This window comes from Etheostoma cragini, chromosome 19, assembly GCF_013103735.1.
Source record: "Etheostoma cragini isolate CJK2018 chromosome 19, CSU_Ecrag_1.0, whole genome shotgun sequence".
NCBI classification, from domain to species: Eukaryota; Metazoa; Chordata; class Actinopteri; order Perciformes; family Percidae; genus Etheostoma; species Etheostoma cragini.
In genome coordinates this window covers 2,086,163-2,104,119 of record NC_048425.1, presented here as the reverse complement: position 1 = coordinate 2,104,119, position 17,957 = coordinate 2,086,163, and the positions used below count along the sequence as shown (strand labels likewise).

Genomic DNA, 17,957 nt, shown 5'->3' with positions numbered 1-17,957 from the left:
ATATATATATATATATCATCAGTGTGTTGTGTTCATTGTACATATCTGTAAAAATGTTGTAGTAATATCCACCTGTATATTATATTCAGTAATGACAATAAAGTTGAATCTAATCTAATCTAATATAACTGTTGTATATTTATCTCTGAAGAAAATCAGATACATAAAATTTTTGCTATAGAAGACCACCACCAACTACAACCATTAGTTCTGAGAAAATCTATTACTCATTAAATATGATCACCACTATTGGGCAATATTCAAATAATGTGCCATATCACACTGTATAAAACCATACTTTTATTCGTATGTATAGTGTTTCATCTGTGTACCTTACCCCCCCGCCCCCCCCCCCTCCCTGTTTTTCCACTATTTATTTTATTACATGTTGTTTTGTCTTACATATATGTTGGCACTGGAAAAGAAGCTCCTTTTAATCTCATTGCGCATGTGTATAGTGGCAATAAAAGGCATTATATTCTTAAAGTAATGTAGTGAGTTGTGATGCTCCCATTCATTGATTTTTATATTCATTTGGCTAAGGTGGGCTCGGGCGCTGCACGCTGTTACTCAAACAGTCCAAAAATATTAGTAAACATGAGCAGCTCTCTCCCAAATCCCAAAACTGGAGTGCTAAAACTACAATTTGTGATGTTATCAAGTATAAGGTGTTATGAATTAATGCCATAGCTGTTGTATAACATCTAATTAGATTGTGTTGGATGTGTACGTGATTTGTACTTAGTAAGATTTTGTGAAGAATGCAGGACTTTTACTTGTAACAGAGTATTTCTATACTGTGGTATTACTACTTTTACTTATGTCTGTCTTTATGTGTATTTCATTGTGTCTTTTTCCAGGCCATCAGCTCTTTGAATAAATATCCATTACCGCTTCAAAACGCCAAAGAGGCAAAGATCCTCCAGAACTTTGGAGACGGCATCTGTAAAATATTGGATCAAAAACTGCAACGATACCTTAAAGAGAACGGTAACTAACACATGGATGGATGGATGGATGGATGGATTCATGTTTCCATTTATTGACTGATTCAGTTGTATGTCAGATTATTTCTTGTCCAGATATGACATTGCCACAAACAAAGGCTGTTGGGATTTTGTTGTATTTCTGCAACACTAGACAATAAAGTACAACCACATCCCAGAGATCCCGGAGATATGGAAGATCAGTCGATGCAAAGCAGTCTGTAAAATACGAGATCATTAAAAGATAGGTTGGTGGCTGCAGGGAGAGTGGGAGAAACTGTAAAATACATGGTAAGGAACTAGTGGTACTACAGAATATTCCAAGGAGGGAATGAATTTTGAAGGTATCAAATTAAATATGATTACTTAACATATATAAACGACAAATATTACACACATGAGCGTTTAAGAAAAAGGTCATAGCTCATCAGAATCACAAGCAACCACTCAAATCAGAAAACAAACAAAAAAAACACGCAACCTCATTTGTATTAAGCTTTTTGTATTATAGTTGTGGATTGGTCTTAACAAAGTAGTCTTAAAGTATGTTATAAAGTAAGTTTCCAGTTAATGCTCCTGTCTTTTACGTCTCCATTAGGCCCAGACGCTCCTGTTCACCGTCTCCCTGAAGGAGCACCCCGTCCTGGCAGACAGGACAACAACAGCCTGGCTCCTTCCAGAAAGGTGACTCGGATAAGATAAGGGAGATTATTGACATCCTTCAATATACATGGAAGTACTGTACATAGAGGACCAAAACTGGGTTTCGCCTGGTACCACTGCAGAACCAGAAGACCGTCATTCTGAGTTATATCAGTCAGCGCTAGGAAGAAAGTACAAATAGAAAAGTGTTTATAGGTGTAACCTCTAACATTACTGTGTCTTCCATATGTCCTTGTAGAAAAATGCAGCGGGGGATCAAGGGAAAGACAAAGGAGGACGAGGAGGAGGAAGGAAGAAGAGAGAGTACGTACCCCAGAAGAGGTCTGGGGGTTATGCTGTGCTGCTCACACTTTACAGGCAGTCCCAGGTACACCTTTCTGCATCACATGTAGTGGAAATGTTTCAAAGTATTGCGTTGTGGCCAAAGTAATCCAAATCCCATTGCTTCCTCTCTCTCTCTCTCGCTCTCTCTCTCGCTCTCGCTCTCGCTCTCGCTCTCGCTCTCGCTCTCGCTCTCTCTCTCTCTCTCTCTCTCTCTCTCTCTCTCTCTCTAGATCCCAGGTAGCAAAGGTTATATGTTTAAGATGGAGCTACAAGCAGAAGCTCAGCGTCTCTGCGATAAGTCTTTCACTGTTGTAAGTGAATAGTGTTAACTTCTGGTTTTGATATCCGTTTATCTTCTTGTGCTGTAGATTTTTTTTTTTAAATGGCTTCTGTTCCCTCTTTTATTTTTTCTGTGCTTCTGTAGCCAGATCTAGGCAGTAAGTACACTGCCTGGTCTTCAGTGAGCACTCTGATTCAGAAGAACTTTGTGATGAAGACCCACAACCCTGCAAGGTACACAGGGCATAGTGAGTTGTGTTGGGATGCTGACGGTCTCTTTAGTGCAGGTTTTCCATGTCATTTTCCACCACAGCGATGTGAATTCCTTTCACTCTCCTTTCTCGCCCAGGTATTCTCTGACAGAAGAGGGTCTGGCTTTGGCCGAGCGACTGGAGTCCATAGAACAAGGGACTCAAGATGGCCCGGAGGGGGACAGAGAAGAGGCTAGAAGTGAAGGAGAGGGGGACGCGGAGGAAGAGGACGGTGGTCCTGGGCTTGTGGACCTTACCGCTAGTGATGATGATGACGAAGAAGAGAAGGAAGAAGACAGAATACAGTAAGAGTGCTCTAAATAAGTGAAGTCTTCACCTTCTGCTCTTTTCCTGCTGGAACAAAAGGACTCGTCTTCTCTTCACAGCCCCGCGGAGACGCCGACCTGCGTGGCCTTGCCAAGGAGGGACGTTGATGGGATGGGTTTATCAGAAAAAACCCAGAAATCACATGCAGCGAGCAGAAAGCCGAATGCAGCATGTCTTCTGCCCGGAACTTATGACATTATACTCTGTGTTGACTTCATTGAGACAACTGGGTAAGAGAGCTGTCTTGATGTGTGTGTTAGTCAGAGATGTCCATGTATATGTGTGTGTTTCATGACTCTTTGATTTGTCTGCGCAGCGGCAGCAGCCACCGCAAGCAGGAGCTGGTCAAAGAGCTCCAGAGGAATGGAGTGACCTTCGATGTTAGGAAGCTAAACGTTGGAGACTTCCTGTGGGTGGCTCGAGAAAAGATGGCACCTCTTCCAGGTAACACACACTCACACAAGAAGGTGAACCAGGGGTACATATCTACCTCTAAAACCTATTTTACATAAAAAACAGGAATTGTTCTCCAAACTGGCATGTTTTTGATTTAAAAAAAATGTGTCTTTCAAAGAGGGCATAACTGAAAACTTATTTTGGGAAGTACTGCTGTTCTTTATTTAAAGAAGTTTAGAGGGACAGCAACCAAATAATGAGTCTGTGAGAATACAGAATCTGGGACATAGACCTTTCTCTAAATGGCGTCATCAAGCATGCGGTTTTGTAGCTTCATTTTCAAGTCATGTTTTTTTAGTTCTCACCTTTTGAGCTTTTAAGTTGATAGTTTTCCTAAACATCTTTCTGTTTAGTACATGTGACCAGTGGGTAGCTCGAGCGATTGTTATGCTAGTACTATTACTGTATTATACACTCTTCTTTTCTCTTCTCAGACCAAGTAAAAATGTGTCCTCTAAATAAAGTCACTTTTTAGGGGCACATAAACAGTATCTCAATTTTTTTTAATGATTGTCTTGATATGATACAGTGTTGGAGCTAAAACAGTAACAACAACAAGTGATCAACCAAATCCCAAACTGAATTTTAAAGGAAATAGTAAGACACTCACAAACTCATAATTCTGGTTTTGAAAGAAAGTGTACTCACTTGTGTACTTACATACATACATACTTTGGCCATTAATGTCCCCTTAAGTTATTTGCATGTTTCCCATCTATCTCCCTGCATGCATTATAGCCTCATTGCTTCTGTTTTTCCTCTCTCTCTCCCTCTCCCTCCCTCTCTCTCCAGGTCAGTTGCGTGCCCCTGCAGGCAGGGAGCTCGTCCTTGATTACATCATCGAGAGGAAGAGGATGGACGACCTGTGTGGGAGCATCATCGACGGACGCTTCAGGGAGCAGAAGGTCTGTGTGTGGTGCATACTCGTCTTTGGCGTTTCATTTATCAGTTGGTTTTAATGCAATTATTTGTCATTTTATCTGTTATATGTAAAGAACAAAGGTAAATCCTGGTCACAATTTAGTAGATTTTCTCTTGTTATTAATGGTTTTACTGGGTTGAACCATAATTCAACTTATAATTCCCTGCACCAGTTTCGACTGAAGAGGTGCGGTCTTCGGAGACCCTGCTATCTGGTAGAGGAGTGTGGCTCGGCTGCCTCCCACCTGAGTTTACCTGAAACCACGCTGCAACAGGCCATAGTCAACACACAGGTGTGCAAACACACTCCTACACTTACTTACTTATGTGTGTATATATATTTATATATGTATCTTTTCATAATTATTATATTTCCATTTCTGTTGTTCAAAATTGTCTGCTAAATTTACCGTGTGCTGTTGTAAAATCCCTATTAATACATGTCTTTATCACAACTTTCTGATGCCAAAGTGGCCACAATGTATGACCTAAACAAAACAATTATATCTGCATCAAAAATCCAGAGTTTGTGTAAAATGTGGTATACGCTTGATGGAAATAATATAAAATTAGTGTAATCCCGGATGGTTCCAGCTTTAGGCCACGCCACACAACTATTAGCTCATTACAAATAAGCAACAGCGTGTGTGTGTGTGTGTGTGTGTGTCTTGTGTGCTCTTGTCATTCATATGTGTGTGTGTTAGGTAGTTGATGGCTTCTTCGTGAAGAGAGTCCAGGACGTGAGGGAGTCGGCGGCCTACCTCACCGTCATGACGCGCTACCTGACTAAACTGTACCAGGTGAACACACGGGCCGGATCTTGTTCTTGTTGTTGACCCATACAGAATTTGGGGATTTTTTATTTTTTCAGTTACATTCAATCCGTTGCCAAATGAGTTGCTACAACGCTAATTAAAACTTTCAACTCCACACAACGCTCTCTGGGTTTCTCAGTGTGACTACGTTCAGAAGATTGTGGCGTCCGGTCTGCAGAACCTCGAGTGAAGCTAATGACCTTTTGACGAGTCCGTCATGTTTTTTTTAATCCTCCGTGACAACTAGACTCTGTGCCATTTCTTCCAGTTCCTCATGTGGGAGACAGAAACTACGCACAGTAGCTCTGACTGTGATGAGCGCTTTACACTTGTCCTTTTTAAATCTTTATTTCAGAACTGTACGCTGGTCTGTCGGTCCAGAGAGCTGGAGGGGGATGGAGGGAGCGATGAGGAGGAGAGCGGGGCCCCCTCCTGCTCTCTCATTTCTTTTGCAGAATTCAACTATGGAGCAATCAAAAACAAGGTGTGTGTGTGTCTGTGTGTGTGTGCATGTGTGTATGTGTTCTATGTATTTGCAATACAAAAAAATAAAAAATAAATCCCTCACAACAACTTTTTGAATACCGTTAACTGTGTTTTTGTTTTTTGTTTTTTTTAGATAAAGAATTACACAGTCTGTTCTTAATCTGTTTTTCTTTGTTTAATCGCAGTGTTATATCGTGTGTGTGACTGTGTGTGTGACTGTGTGTGTGTGTGTGTGTGTGTGTGTGTTTGTGTTTCTAGTGTCAGACGGTGAGGGAAGTGTTTGCCAGACAGTTGATGCAGGTTAGCGGTTTGTCTGGAGACAAGGCCGCTGCTATACTGGAGCAGTACAGCACTCCGCACAGGTAACACACACACACACATGCATGTATGTATGTAGTGGACCTCACCGTCTGTAGTATGACAGACGTGTCACGCACTTCTTATCCACTATCTGAATTATTTTATTTTTTATTGTTTTTTCTGGTGATGTACTCGAGAGTTCATGCAGCAGCAGCAGCAGCTAAAAAGGTCTATTTGGATCAACAGAACTTGGTGGTAGACCGAGACGGACATCTTTACTGAGGACTGTGGCCCAAAGCTTCTGTAAGAGAGGCTGTGAGAGATTTTGGTTTTTAATGTCTCTCTCTCTCTCTCTCTCTCTCTCTCAGTCTTCTGACAGCCTATAAAAAGTGTGCAAGTGAAGCAGAGAAGGAGAAACTCCTCTCTTCCATCCGATACGGGAAGCTGAAAAGGTTTGTAGTGTAAACTTGATTCATATTTTTTCCTAGCATGTTCCAATAAGTCATGTTTTCAACCAAAAAAAGACAACATATCATAACTGAGTCAAAGTACTGTGACTTCACTGAGAAGAAGTTAAGGGACACATCAGTGTTAGCGTGTCATGTTAACCTGAGTTAAAGGATTCCATGCACCTGTACCAGGAGAAATTGTGATTTATGAATGCTTAATTTTCTCCCCTTGCTTTCCAGAAACCTGGGTCCAGCTCTGAGCAGAACTGTTTACCAGCTGTACTGTACTCAGGGAGCGCTTTCATAGACGCACACGCTCACCGGTGAACGCTACTTCACTCAGTCACTTATTTTCTGTCTTAAAGATGGATGCACACCCAAACTCACTCACCTCGTAATGTTCATTTTCGTCTCCTATTTACTTGAATAGATTTAACTTGATAGGGATTTCCATGTTTATGTAAATATAAAAAATGCTGATTTATTTTCTTTACTGTAACATGTTGCTAGTTGTGGGAAGAATTTCTCTTAATGTATCTGATGATACATCAATAAATATAATTTAAAATATTCTGGTATTTCATTGCAAATGTGAAGTGATTCTTTTTTTTTTTCTCCAACTAAAAGCTTTATTAAAGACTTGGAAATGCAGAATACCGACTGGCAAGGTGGTGATACTGCACTATGGCGTTTTATGACTTTTATTGGGATACTATATATTACTTTTTTATTCCATTTTTAGGGCACAAAGTTCTATACTATACATACTGTGATGTTTTTATTTTTATTTTTGACATACTATACTATTAGCTTTTTTGACAAAATATACTATGACTTTTCAAATTTTTGTCAACAAACTATCCTATAACTTGTTTCAATTTTTTTTCGACTTTTTTTAATATATATAATTACTTTTTTTGAAATACTATGACTTTTTTCAATTTTCTTTTAACATACTATACTATGACTTTTCTGACATTTTCCAACATACTATACTATGACATCTTTCGACATGCTATACTGTTACTTTTTTTGTCATACTATGACTTTTTTGACATACTATATTACTACTTTTTTTGACATACTATACTATGACTTTTTTCAATTTGTTTTTAACATACTATACTATAGCTTTTGTGGACCTACTGTACTATGAATTGTTCCTCTTTTTGACATACTGTACTATAATGTAACTTTTTTCAACATACAGTACTATGACATTTTCCTCTTTTTTCTATCATACTATACTATGACCTTTTTCCTTTTTTTCGACATGCCATGCTGACTTATTTCCTCTTTTTTTGACATACCGTAGTGTAATGACTTTTTTCCAACATACTGTAATATGACATTTCCTCTTTTTTAACATAAACTATGACTCATTTTTTGACATACTATATGAATGATTAATGCTTTTCGTCTTTTTCGACATTGACTTTTTTCCTCCGTTATCAACATAATACACTACGATTTTTTTTGTTATAGTATGTAAAATATGAAAATATGAATTACGACCGTTTTTCCTCCTTTTTTTGACATGCTATACTTTGACAAACAACGTTTTTTCGACTGGCATAGTTATAGCTTGATATTTTTTTGACGTACTGGTGGGTTCCAAGTTATCTAGGTAGTTTTACTTGCAGAATAAAGTCAGAGTATAGGGAGTAAATCAGACCAATTTAATGGAAAAGAGACATGTAGAAAAAATGTACACAGCATGCTGGATACTCCAGCAATCAGGGTGTCCAACAGAAAAGAAATGGGGACGATTGTTTTTGCTTTTCTGGTAACTTGATGACATATGGTATTGTACGTACACACACACACACAGGGAGTCTCTGGAGTTATAGTTTCTACTTACTAGATGTGAATAAAAAAAAAAGTATTTGCAATTTGTTGTCGTAGAGCGGATATGTGTAGGAATTGAAAATGCCTGGCTTTGGTGCACGGAAAAGGGACACGGCAAAGCTCTTTAATTTTCTTCAGTATGCTACGAGAGTACGGTGAAAGCTCCTAAATCACAATACAACGATGGACATCATCCTCAGCTTGGAGTCCCATGTGGGGGGGTCCAGATTTTGCCACATTCGTTAAGCTTTTGAATCCCAGATAAACGTGGACAATCACTACAAACACATGACTCTCAGCAGAGATTGTACTACAAGATGAATTGAAACAGCTGTGGATGATTGTTTGCAAATACTGCTTCTCCCCCCCCCCCCCCCCCCAGGTCTTTAACCCTGTCATCGTCACTCTGGTCCCCTAATCTGACTTATGTTATTTAGACACACAAAAACAGGAATACAAAAAACTGATAAACAAAGTGCTTTTTCCATTGTTGTCTTTTAAAGGTTCAATTTCTTTTCAGGTATGTTTTTTAAAACAAGATTTGCATGACAAATGCACAATGTAAGAGTCACTGTAATAACTCAGCCTGGTCATCCTGCTGCAATGCAAGAGATGGGGGGGGGGGGGGGAATCCACACTTCTTGTTTTGTGCAGATATGTTGTCTAACGTTGGGCTGAAGCTACTGAGACTTACAAGCATTCATCCCTCTGAAACCCCTTTGTGTTTTTGTGTTGTGTTTGTGTGTTGGTCTATCCTGCACAGCCTCACATGAAACACAAAGAGGACATTTCACACTTGCTGTACTTTTTAACAAACTGTAGATTTTGTCCCCAACACCTCTTGCGTTGGTGTGAAGGCTCGGCAGGAATCCCTACACAGCCAGTATAAACGGATGAATGATTACAGAGAGCAGCAGACCTCCGCAACGGTGCTTTCACAAGCTCCTCGGACGGTCCCATTTTCCGAGATGGGACGCCCAACTTTAGCGTGTCCACGAGCTTTAGGTTATCTTGTGGAAACAACATCGACGCTGCACAGAAGATGTGTTTTTATTGCTCAGGGTGTTAAAACAACACTTTGATAGCCGTGTTCAGTGCTTGCGTGACAACGAAGGGAAAGGGAGGCGGAATAGTTGAGTCATGAAATATAATCGGAAATACATTTTTCCCGATTATTCTGACACCACATGAAAAAAAAAAGACTTTTTTTTCCTGCTGCTGTGTGCAAATGTTCTTGGGGGAATTGCTGGTATTTCTGTAAATTGGATTGAGACGTGAGGTCTAGAACTACTCTGTATCTGTAAAGAGTGCAGATATAACATCTGTTAGGATTTGACAATATAAATTGAATTGAATGCAGCACAAATGCCCCACAATGTTGACAAAAGTAAACAAAATATTTGTGTATCCGCAATTTGCTTTCGAATCCTCTCCCAGGTTTATGGTGGAAGGGTGTGATAAAGGAGGAACCTAGTTTCATGATAATCAGGAGAAGAGCTGTTCCATAATGTTGCTGGCAGACGGAGGGAAGCAAACCGAGACAAAGAACAGACCTCCTTGGCGAAGGTACCAACTCTTTCAGTATACATAAGGGCATGCAAACATTGTGTTAAAAACCTGAAAACAAGCTGAACCTTTCCTTTACCTCCACCTCCCTTAGTTTCTCCCTCTGCATGGACACACAGGGGGGGGAAAAGATCCCAAATTCAAGCTAGTATGTCTCTAATGGTCCCCATCTTAAAGCAAGACGAATGTCATCTTCGCTTTAGGTTTGTCTGAGTCAACGATCAACAGCTGTTACAGAGTCAAATATTCAAGTCTACAAAGATCCAGCTCTTCTGTCAGCGTTCATGTCAGCCTAAATATTTAGATCCAAGTGAATTGGAGACAATTCTGTTGTCAATTTCCCCCAAAACGTCCAAACTGGGAAAGTAAGCAAAACAGTGAAACTTCACCTACGGATAAAAAACAAAGAAGTCTTTATTTTGGTTCCATGATTTAATCCTGGACCGAGTTAGGCGGGGCAGTCTTGACTCTCATGGATCCATTAGTGTTCCATCACCATGCTGGCTCTAGTGCGTCTCTCTCGGCAGCCATGCTGATGCAGAGTCTAGGCGAGGGGACCAAATCCTTCGATAAAACCAAAACAAACACAGTGTCCTCTGCTGTTTTGGCTCCACGTCTCGTCCCCGTCCGCCCTGATCCAGTTAGTCCGGCATGTCAATGCAGAGTTTAGGCGGCGGGACAAAGTACTTCCCGGGGCTCTGCGTGATCACCACGCCGGTCTTCTTGTGGAACATCGGGGCAATCTTTGGCGGCGGTTCGGGGATGGGCAGATCCTCGGCCGCCTCGGGGTCCTCGCTGCGTTGGAGGTCGTAGGACACGTTACCATACTCTCGCAGGAAGGGGAGGAGCTCCAACAGGAAGTGGCAGAAGTCCTTACGGATGCCAAACCACCCTAAAGGAAGATCAGGACAGAGCGGAACTTAATGGCACAGAAATAACAATCATTGGTACTTGCCATCAAACACAGGTGCACAAAAGGTTTCACCAGACATTTGACTTTGTATTTATTTGAATACGCCACTACGTTGGCCGAGCTGAAACGGTTTGTCAATCAATTATCAGCTGACAGAAAAATTTACTATTTTGACAACCAAGTAACCATCTAAAATAGTTTTTTTTTTTTAAAGTGCCCGTATTTTGCTCCTTTTCAGGTTTTATGATTGTATTTTAAGGTTGTAATTTTTATAAAAGAACACCATATTTTTGTTTTCATCCTGTGTGTTTAGGTCTCTGTTTTGGCTCCAGAGTGAGACATCTCACTTCTATACTATCTTAGTTGGAGTGCTCAGTATCTCGGTAAGATCACATCAGCTAGATAACTCTTTCTCTAACTTTGGTCAGTACAAGGCAGGATCAGCTGGGAGACTTCTTCTTTATGAGGGCGCACTTCCAACTTTGCATAGAATAGGACATGGAAGTAGTTCTTTTGGAGATTATGGTGAACTAGTGTGTGTTGTAGCGGTGTTTTGCCATTAAGAACAAGCTAGCATGCTACCGTTAGCCACCTCGTCTTGGCTAGTGACGTAGAAAGCCGTGCAGATTTTGAACAGCTCACCTGGAGACTGAAGGCAGAGGACATTCACTCTTTTTCAAGTTTGTATGCAGGTGGAAGCACCAGAGACACAAGCAACAGCCCAAATGCCAGAAAAAGTAGTTTTTTCATATTATAGTCCCTTCAAAGCATCAACATCCTTTGGATCCAGATTTTCAAATGTGAAGATCATTTTTTTCTGTTTTCTATGAAAGTAAACTGAATATCTTTGGAAAGTCTGAACATGGCAACTAGCAGTGATTGTAATGGGAACTTTTCAGTACTGTATAGGCCAATTAATCAATAATGAATAGGTTTATCTAGGAGTATAAGTATATACTCAACAAGATGCAAAACATGCAAATGAGTTGATCGATGCTGTAGTTAGTAAAGTTTTACAAAATCCTACATGAAGTTAAAGTTAAAGGAACAAATACTTCTACTGTACACAGGAGCAGTGGAGCCGTTTAGCGGCCCATTCCCGGCTTTACACACTTACAGTGGTTTCCTCCCTTCTGGCCAAACGTGGTGGCCATGAGGGTGAGCAGGGAGAGCCAGAGGGGGACGAACACACACACGTAGCTCAGACTGTTGTGGCCGTCCAGCTTGTGCACCAGAAGGATCTGAAGAGACACAGGGTGGAAGAAGTCAAAGGCCGTCACTGGGAGACAAACACGCACGCAGCCAATTGGTGCAAAGATGTGCGTAAATGTAGAAAAGTACTCTCAATCACTGCCAACATATAGATTTTCAAATGATCCCAAAATGAAATTGAATCATTACATCTGAAAAGAAAAAATAACTAGATATGGTTTGAAATTGGGACTCAATCTTCTATGATGCTAATTAAACGTTTTAATAAAATACAAGTAATAAATACTGGATTGGTAAAATAAAATAAAAATAACACTTGGAAATGCTGATTACCAACCGGGCAACGTGCTTTTACTTTGATAGGTTGCTGTATTATGTACTACATTTTTTCGATTAAAAAAACTACTTCTTTTTTTTCACTTTTTAGGGGATGATGTATTATGTGCTACATTTTTTCCATTTCATTTTTGACTTTTTTGACAGATATCTATGATTTTTGTTTAAAAAAAATGTTCAACATACTTTATACTTTGACTTTTTCATGACATTTTAATGGCAGACTATTGTTTAACATGTTTTGGACATACTGGTAGGGTCTCTGTAATCTAGGTGCTTCAACTCGCAGCATGAAGGAAGACGGTCAATCAGAGCGGTTTAATGGAAAAAAGACAACATGAAGAAAAACAGACAGTCCAGCAAACAGGTTGCACAACTAAATCAAATTAGAAATGGGGATGATTGATTTCGCTCTTCTAAGTAACCTGGAAACAAGAGAGATCTAGTTTTTTACTTTTGGGGATTTTCTTTCACATTTTGTCCAAGATAAAGACGTAAGATATTTAACATCCTGTACGGCGTTTGAACAGACTTTTGAAAAAGGACTGTTTTCAGCCAGTAGAGGGCAGGCTTATTCTATAACTATTATTAAAGCACTTTGGTTTGATAGATAACTGTTAACTACTTAAAAAAGTGTCATTTATGTTTAAGAACAGAAAATGTATCTTAAATGCTAAATAGACTATTTCCTACAATCATAATTTGTCTTAAACAAATTAAATACAACACACCAAAGGTAATAAACTTAAGTGGTGACACCTCACCTCAAAGGTGAGGAGGGGCACGACGATTGTCATCCAGCTGATTGCCATGGTGATGTGAGTCCGCCGTTGCTCGGCGATGATGTCAATGGAGCGCAGGAAGAGGACAGACCAGATGATGTAGTAGAGGACAACAAGGCACAGGAAGGACATCAGGATCCACAGTGGAACACACACCACCTGCAGCACCCACGCGCACACACACACACACAAACAATGACACACACAGAAAAAAGTAGATGGAGGTAAGGACGATGTTATCACCTTAAACTTGAACGCATGGTTGGAGAATAACACAGAAAACACCCCATCCTGTGGAAGCATAATGTTATGATGGATAAATGGAATTGAAGTGTGTGTAATAAAAGCACTGGGCAATCTCTGACGATCTACTGTGTGTGTGTGTGTGTGTGTGTGTGTGTGTGTGTGTGTGTGTCTCACCAGCCAAGGCCAGTTGATGATCCTGTCGAGCCTCAGGGCGATGAAGATGAACTGGAGAATGTTAACTGAACACAACACCTCCAACTGAGAAGAGACAGAGCAAACACAGAAAATCAGCTCTATACGTTCTTTCAAACCTATTATAACTATATATTACAAACCTACTGAAGTATCACTAACTTTGATATTTTCGTATACTGCATACTGGCAAAGAAATGTAACTGCTAACTTTGTTAAATGTTGTGTGGGGTACTAAAGGGATTACAGTGTTCACTGTGAGAAGAGCATAATATGGCTGATTGACGTTAAATTGGCAGCTTTTTGTTGCAAATGATTCTCCTCACTCGCACAACAAAGCATCCTTTAAACTAGGGCAGAGTACTGCAGTACTGCACTTCCTGTTTAAACACAATCAAATCAAAGTTTAATACCTAAAGGAGTAAATGTCACTAGCGTCAGTGAGCCAATAAAGCTTCTACAAAGACCTCATAGTGCTGGTGATTGTCCGTCTACACGTCATAGAGACATGCAGGAAAAACACTATGTTATGCAAAGAGACGACCCGTGTGTGTGTGTGTGTGTGTGTGTGTGGTTACATTTTCATAGGCTTGACTACAGTGTGCGTCACATAGATGTAAAAGAGCTGAAAAATAAAGAGATTCATGCCATAAGTGAAATTTAGTTTCTTTTTTAAATAGATTTATAAAAGTGTTGTTTAAGAACTTGTATAGAATACAAGGTATCTGAAGCGGTATTGAGATTATTTTAACGATATGCCGCCCTACATAAAACATACTCGTCATACTAAGAAACTCCAGTCCTAATGTTAATCTTTATGTTACTACTGCCTGTATATGAGTAGTCCCTGTGTGTAGACAGAGTGCTCATTCTGAACCCTCTCATCACACAGACAAACTCTAACTATGGAGCCACAGTTGCAGTTGGCCTTGATTTTTGAATTGATCTCCTACTCTGGTCTCAGCGTACCCCTACCTCGAGCGAGCGGTCGTGTCTGAACCCCCAGACGCAGGCTGCTACAGAGACGGGCGACACGAAGAAGAGAGGCATGAAGACGAGAAGCCAGAAGTAGTTCCCCCTCGCCACGCGGTCGCACACCAACACCTCGAACATCAGCAGCAGGACGTGGAGCCCCACCGCGATCAGCATGGCTTTGAACTCCACACACGTCTCCCCTTCAGCCCTAAGAGAGGATAAATTACGATCAAACCATCATACCGACACCAATGATTCCTACGATTACATGTAATGGGACATGCTAACCAAACAGACACAATCACACACAATAAAGACATAAGGATTATAATATAAACATAAAATTAGTATTAGTAGTCATAGTTTAGTAGTCATAGTAGTAGTTGGTTGTTTTTGAAGAAGAATGCCCATCATTTATCCCGCAAGGGGAGTTTCCCTGAATTTCAGGCCTGAATTACAGACATGCTAATGGAGAGATAGATGTCAGAATGAGGGGGCTGCTCCGACCCAACTCCTCTTCGGACTGCCACCCCCAATTTAATTAAGAGGGGAGTTCTCATATATACACTACCGGTCAAAAGTTTGGGGTCACTTACAAATGTCCATTCCACTCTATTATAGACAGGATAGCAGCTGATCTGGGTGGGTGGCTGATCTTTAATGCAATATCTACATTTCCCATTATCAGCAACCATTCATCCAATGTTCCAAAGGCACATTTTGTTTACTAAAAAAAAACAAGGCAACTGATCTCAGCTGGGATTCTGTCTATAATGGAGTCCAATGGAAATTTGTGAGTGACCCCAAACTTTTGACCGGTAGTGTGTGTGTGTGTGTGTGTGTGTGTGTGTGTGTGTGTGTGTGTATATATATATTCCTACATATATATGTCTGTGTGTGTGCGCGTTTGAGGTTATGACACATTGCGATATAGAACTGATTGAAATCTTGGCATGGATAATTGGATTGAATTGAATCATGAGACCAGTGAAGATTTCCACCCATAGAGTGTGTGTGTGTGTGTGTGTGTGTGTGTGTGTGTGTTGTGTGTGTGAGTGTGTGAGTGTTGTGTTTTGAGAGGCTTGACTATAGTGTGCGTCACATAAGTGAAAAGGGGCTGGAAAAAAAAAAGATTTGTTTCATAATGTGTAAGGTTTAAATTTATTTTTATTTTATTTAAATAGATTTTAGGACGGCCAGAAAGCTCAGTTGGTAGAGCGGCCGTCCACACATAGAGGTTTATACGTTGACGTAGCGGCCCCGGGTTCAACTTCAACCCTTGGCTTAATGTCATCTCCCCCCCTCCCCCTTCATGTCTTCAGCCGCCCTGTCAAAAAAAAGGCCAAAAATTTTCCAAAAATTATCTTTTAAAAGATTTCTGAACAATACCGACCCCTACTTATGACATGCATACTTGGTGGATGTACACTAAATGCATGATCAAGTAAAACAATCCCATGTACTGGACAGTATTGTGCAGCTCGCGTTGATGTGTGGGAGAGTCTACCTGTACTGGGGGTTGTGTGCCCAGACTCCGGTGCCCACAGAGGCCCCGATGATGACCAACAGCTTCCACAGCCATATCGGGGTGAACACAGCCCAGTAACTCCACTGGATGACTCCATCCAGCCTCAAGGAGAGCAGCACGGAGAAGAGCAGCAGACACGAGTAGATCAGGAACTTACTGCAACAGGGGAGAGGGGGAGGGGGAGAGGGGGAGAGAGAGAGAGAGAGACACACGTTTGACCCTTGATGTCAATGTAAAGAAGCAGCCTGTTTATATTCTTGTGAGTACTGACAGTTACAGGTACTGAAGGAGCATCTGTCATCAATTAAGATTTCTCTTTAAAACAATGCAATGCGTGTGCAAGTGAAATGTAAATTATTGAAGAATGAGAAGCATAACAACGGAAATTTGCTGTAATCTAAGCTGGAAATTAGATAGATGGATGAAAAGTTAGTTCATTTTTTAACACTTCTGTAGTTTTATTTACAGTACAGGCCAAAAGTTTGGACACACCTTCTCATTCACTGCGTTTTCTTTATTTTTATGACATTGTAGATTATCAATGAAGGCATCAAAACTATGAATGAACACATTGTGGAATTACGAATTATGTACTTAACAAAAACGTGTGAAATAACTGAAAACATGTCTTATATTCTAGTTGTCTGGTCAGGTGGATTTTCCTTAATTTTTTTTTAGTATTTATGGTATTACAACTTTTTGCCAGTTTAGTTATTATTTAGTTTATTACTTTTATTTTAATTTTAAGGTGGGCCCCATTGCTTTTGAGGGCCTGTAAATCCCATTAAGAGATGCACAACAGTTATGTGCTTCCTAAAAAACAACGTGTCACGCATTACTAACTTTCTTCTACTGATTATTAAGCTAAATGTGGACAGTTTGGACTTAAAAACGACATTCAACGTATATTGCAGACGACACTAAACTAGCGTTATCTTAGCTAGCATGCTAGCTAGGCCTTGTTTAGCCAGATACCTTCTTTTCGCTCGTTTAGCCACTGCACTTACACTTACTTTGTACATTACTTTATCTGTTCACCAATGAGGAACAAGTGCGTTTTATTCCACCCGTATGAAACAGACGTTTTCATCATGAGTTCCCTCGGCAACCACAACAACAACAACAACAACAGCGACACAGTTAGCTAAAGTGCTAGCTAGCTCGTAGCTAAAGGTACCTGGGGTTGAAGTCCTGAAAGAGTCCTCTTAAATTCATGTTGTAAAAAGGCTGGTTGGCTAGCCAACATTAGTTCCCCGTGTCGTTAGCTACCTCACCGCCTGACCTGTATGCTACACATGGTAATATAGGTGGTGGTTGAGCTTTTTAGGTTCGGTTTCATTACGGCTCTTTTGCCAGTCGTATGTTTGTTTTTTTACCGTCGGGCGGAAATGACGGAGGTACACACGTCGGAGAAGCCCCGCCCCTTCCGGTCCATCACGCTGTATGGTACCCGTTGGTTAGAGCAATGAAGGAAACATACGATTTTCGTCAATTTAAAAGAAGATTTTGCAAAGTCTCAGTATTATTATGAATTATTAGCCTTTTCTACACGTCTGTTTGCATCTTTGGCTTTAAAAATCGCTTTTGGAATGAAACTTATCCCCAAATTATCAATGCATCAAACAGTTGACATGTGTCTGTAACTTACGGATACTGGTGTGTTATACATGCTTGCAGTTTAATTCCATTTATTTAAACAAATATATAGCTTAAGGCTAACATAGGCCTATATTAAGCATTAATGAAGTCTGTAGTGTATTCAAGTTTACTTTGACCTTTTAACTGTGACTTTTAGACGAGCTGTGCATTATTTCTTCCTGTATTTGTGTCCACATTGGAAGACATGTTGGAGTCTCCTCCATCATAATGCTACTGTGGATTGTGTGTCATTGCCACCCCCATAATGGATAAGTTTTAACGGCACAATTTCAGATTTAGACAAGAATAAGAACATGAACATAAGGTAGGCCTGGCAGATATAAGATGTAGGAGCTGATAGTCTTGATCTTCTTGAATGCCCTTTCATTTCCTTTAACCTGTGCCAGTCTTTGTAGAGAATATGACTACCCATTTGAGTGAGTAGGCTGTAGTTGTAGCTATAT

The 17,957-nt window shown here is 40.3% G+C and overlaps 2 protein-coding genes across 3 annotated transcripts in view; one reads left to right on the top strand and one right to left on the bottom strand.

Annotated features, from left to right (window-relative positions):
• Window positions 1–6,827, top strand: part of mus81 (MUS81 structure-specific endonuclease subunit) — an 8,180-nt gene extending 1,353 nt beyond the window's left edge. For both annotated transcript variants that reach the window (XM_034857119.1, XM_034857120.1), the window contains exons 3-17: window positions 861–990; window positions 1,585–1,670; window positions 1,888–2,016; window positions 2,204–2,284; window positions 2,398–2,486; window positions 2,602–2,808; window positions 2,890–3,060; window positions 3,147–3,274; window positions 4,079–4,191; window positions 4,381–4,500; window positions 4,912–5,007; window positions 5,378–5,506; window positions 5,767–5,870; window positions 6,177–6,260; window positions 6,498–6,827. In XM_034857119.1, the coding sequence (XP_034713010.1) occupies window positions 861–990; window positions 1,585–1,670; window positions 1,888–2,016; window positions 2,204–2,284; window positions 2,398–2,486; window positions 2,602–2,808; window positions 2,890–3,060; window positions 3,147–3,274; window positions 4,079–4,191; window positions 4,381–4,500; window positions 4,912–5,007; window positions 5,378–5,506; window positions 5,767–5,870; window positions 6,177–6,260; window positions 6,498–6,564 (1,734 nt within the window). In that variant the 3' untranslated portion in view covers window positions 6,565–6,827. The remainder of the gene's footprint in view (window positions 1–860; window positions 991–1,584; window positions 1,671–1,887; window positions 2,017–2,203; window positions 2,285–2,397; window positions 2,487–2,601; window positions 2,809–2,889; window positions 3,061–3,146; window positions 3,275–4,078; window positions 4,192–4,380; window positions 4,501–4,911; window positions 5,008–5,377; window positions 5,507–5,766; window positions 5,871–6,176; window positions 6,261–6,497) is intronic.
• A 2,446-nt stretch (window positions 6,828–9,273) lies between these two features.
• Window positions 9,274–17,267, bottom strand: tmem185 (transmembrane protein 185). Its single transcript, XM_034857193.1, has 7 exons — window positions 17,033–17,267; window positions 15,835–16,011; window positions 14,328–14,535; window positions 13,335–13,418; window positions 12,897–13,073; window positions 11,702–11,825; window positions 9,274–10,563 (listed from the first exon to the last, which is right to left on the bottom strand). The coding sequence occupies exons 1-7, from the start codon at window positions 17,068–17,070 to the stop codon at window positions 10,313–10,315; spliced, it is 1,059 nt and encodes a 352-aa protein (XP_034713084.1). The 5' UTR covers window positions 17,071–17,267; the 3' UTR covers window positions 9,274–10,312.
• Between the last annotated feature and the right edge of the window lie 690 nt (window positions 17,268–17,957).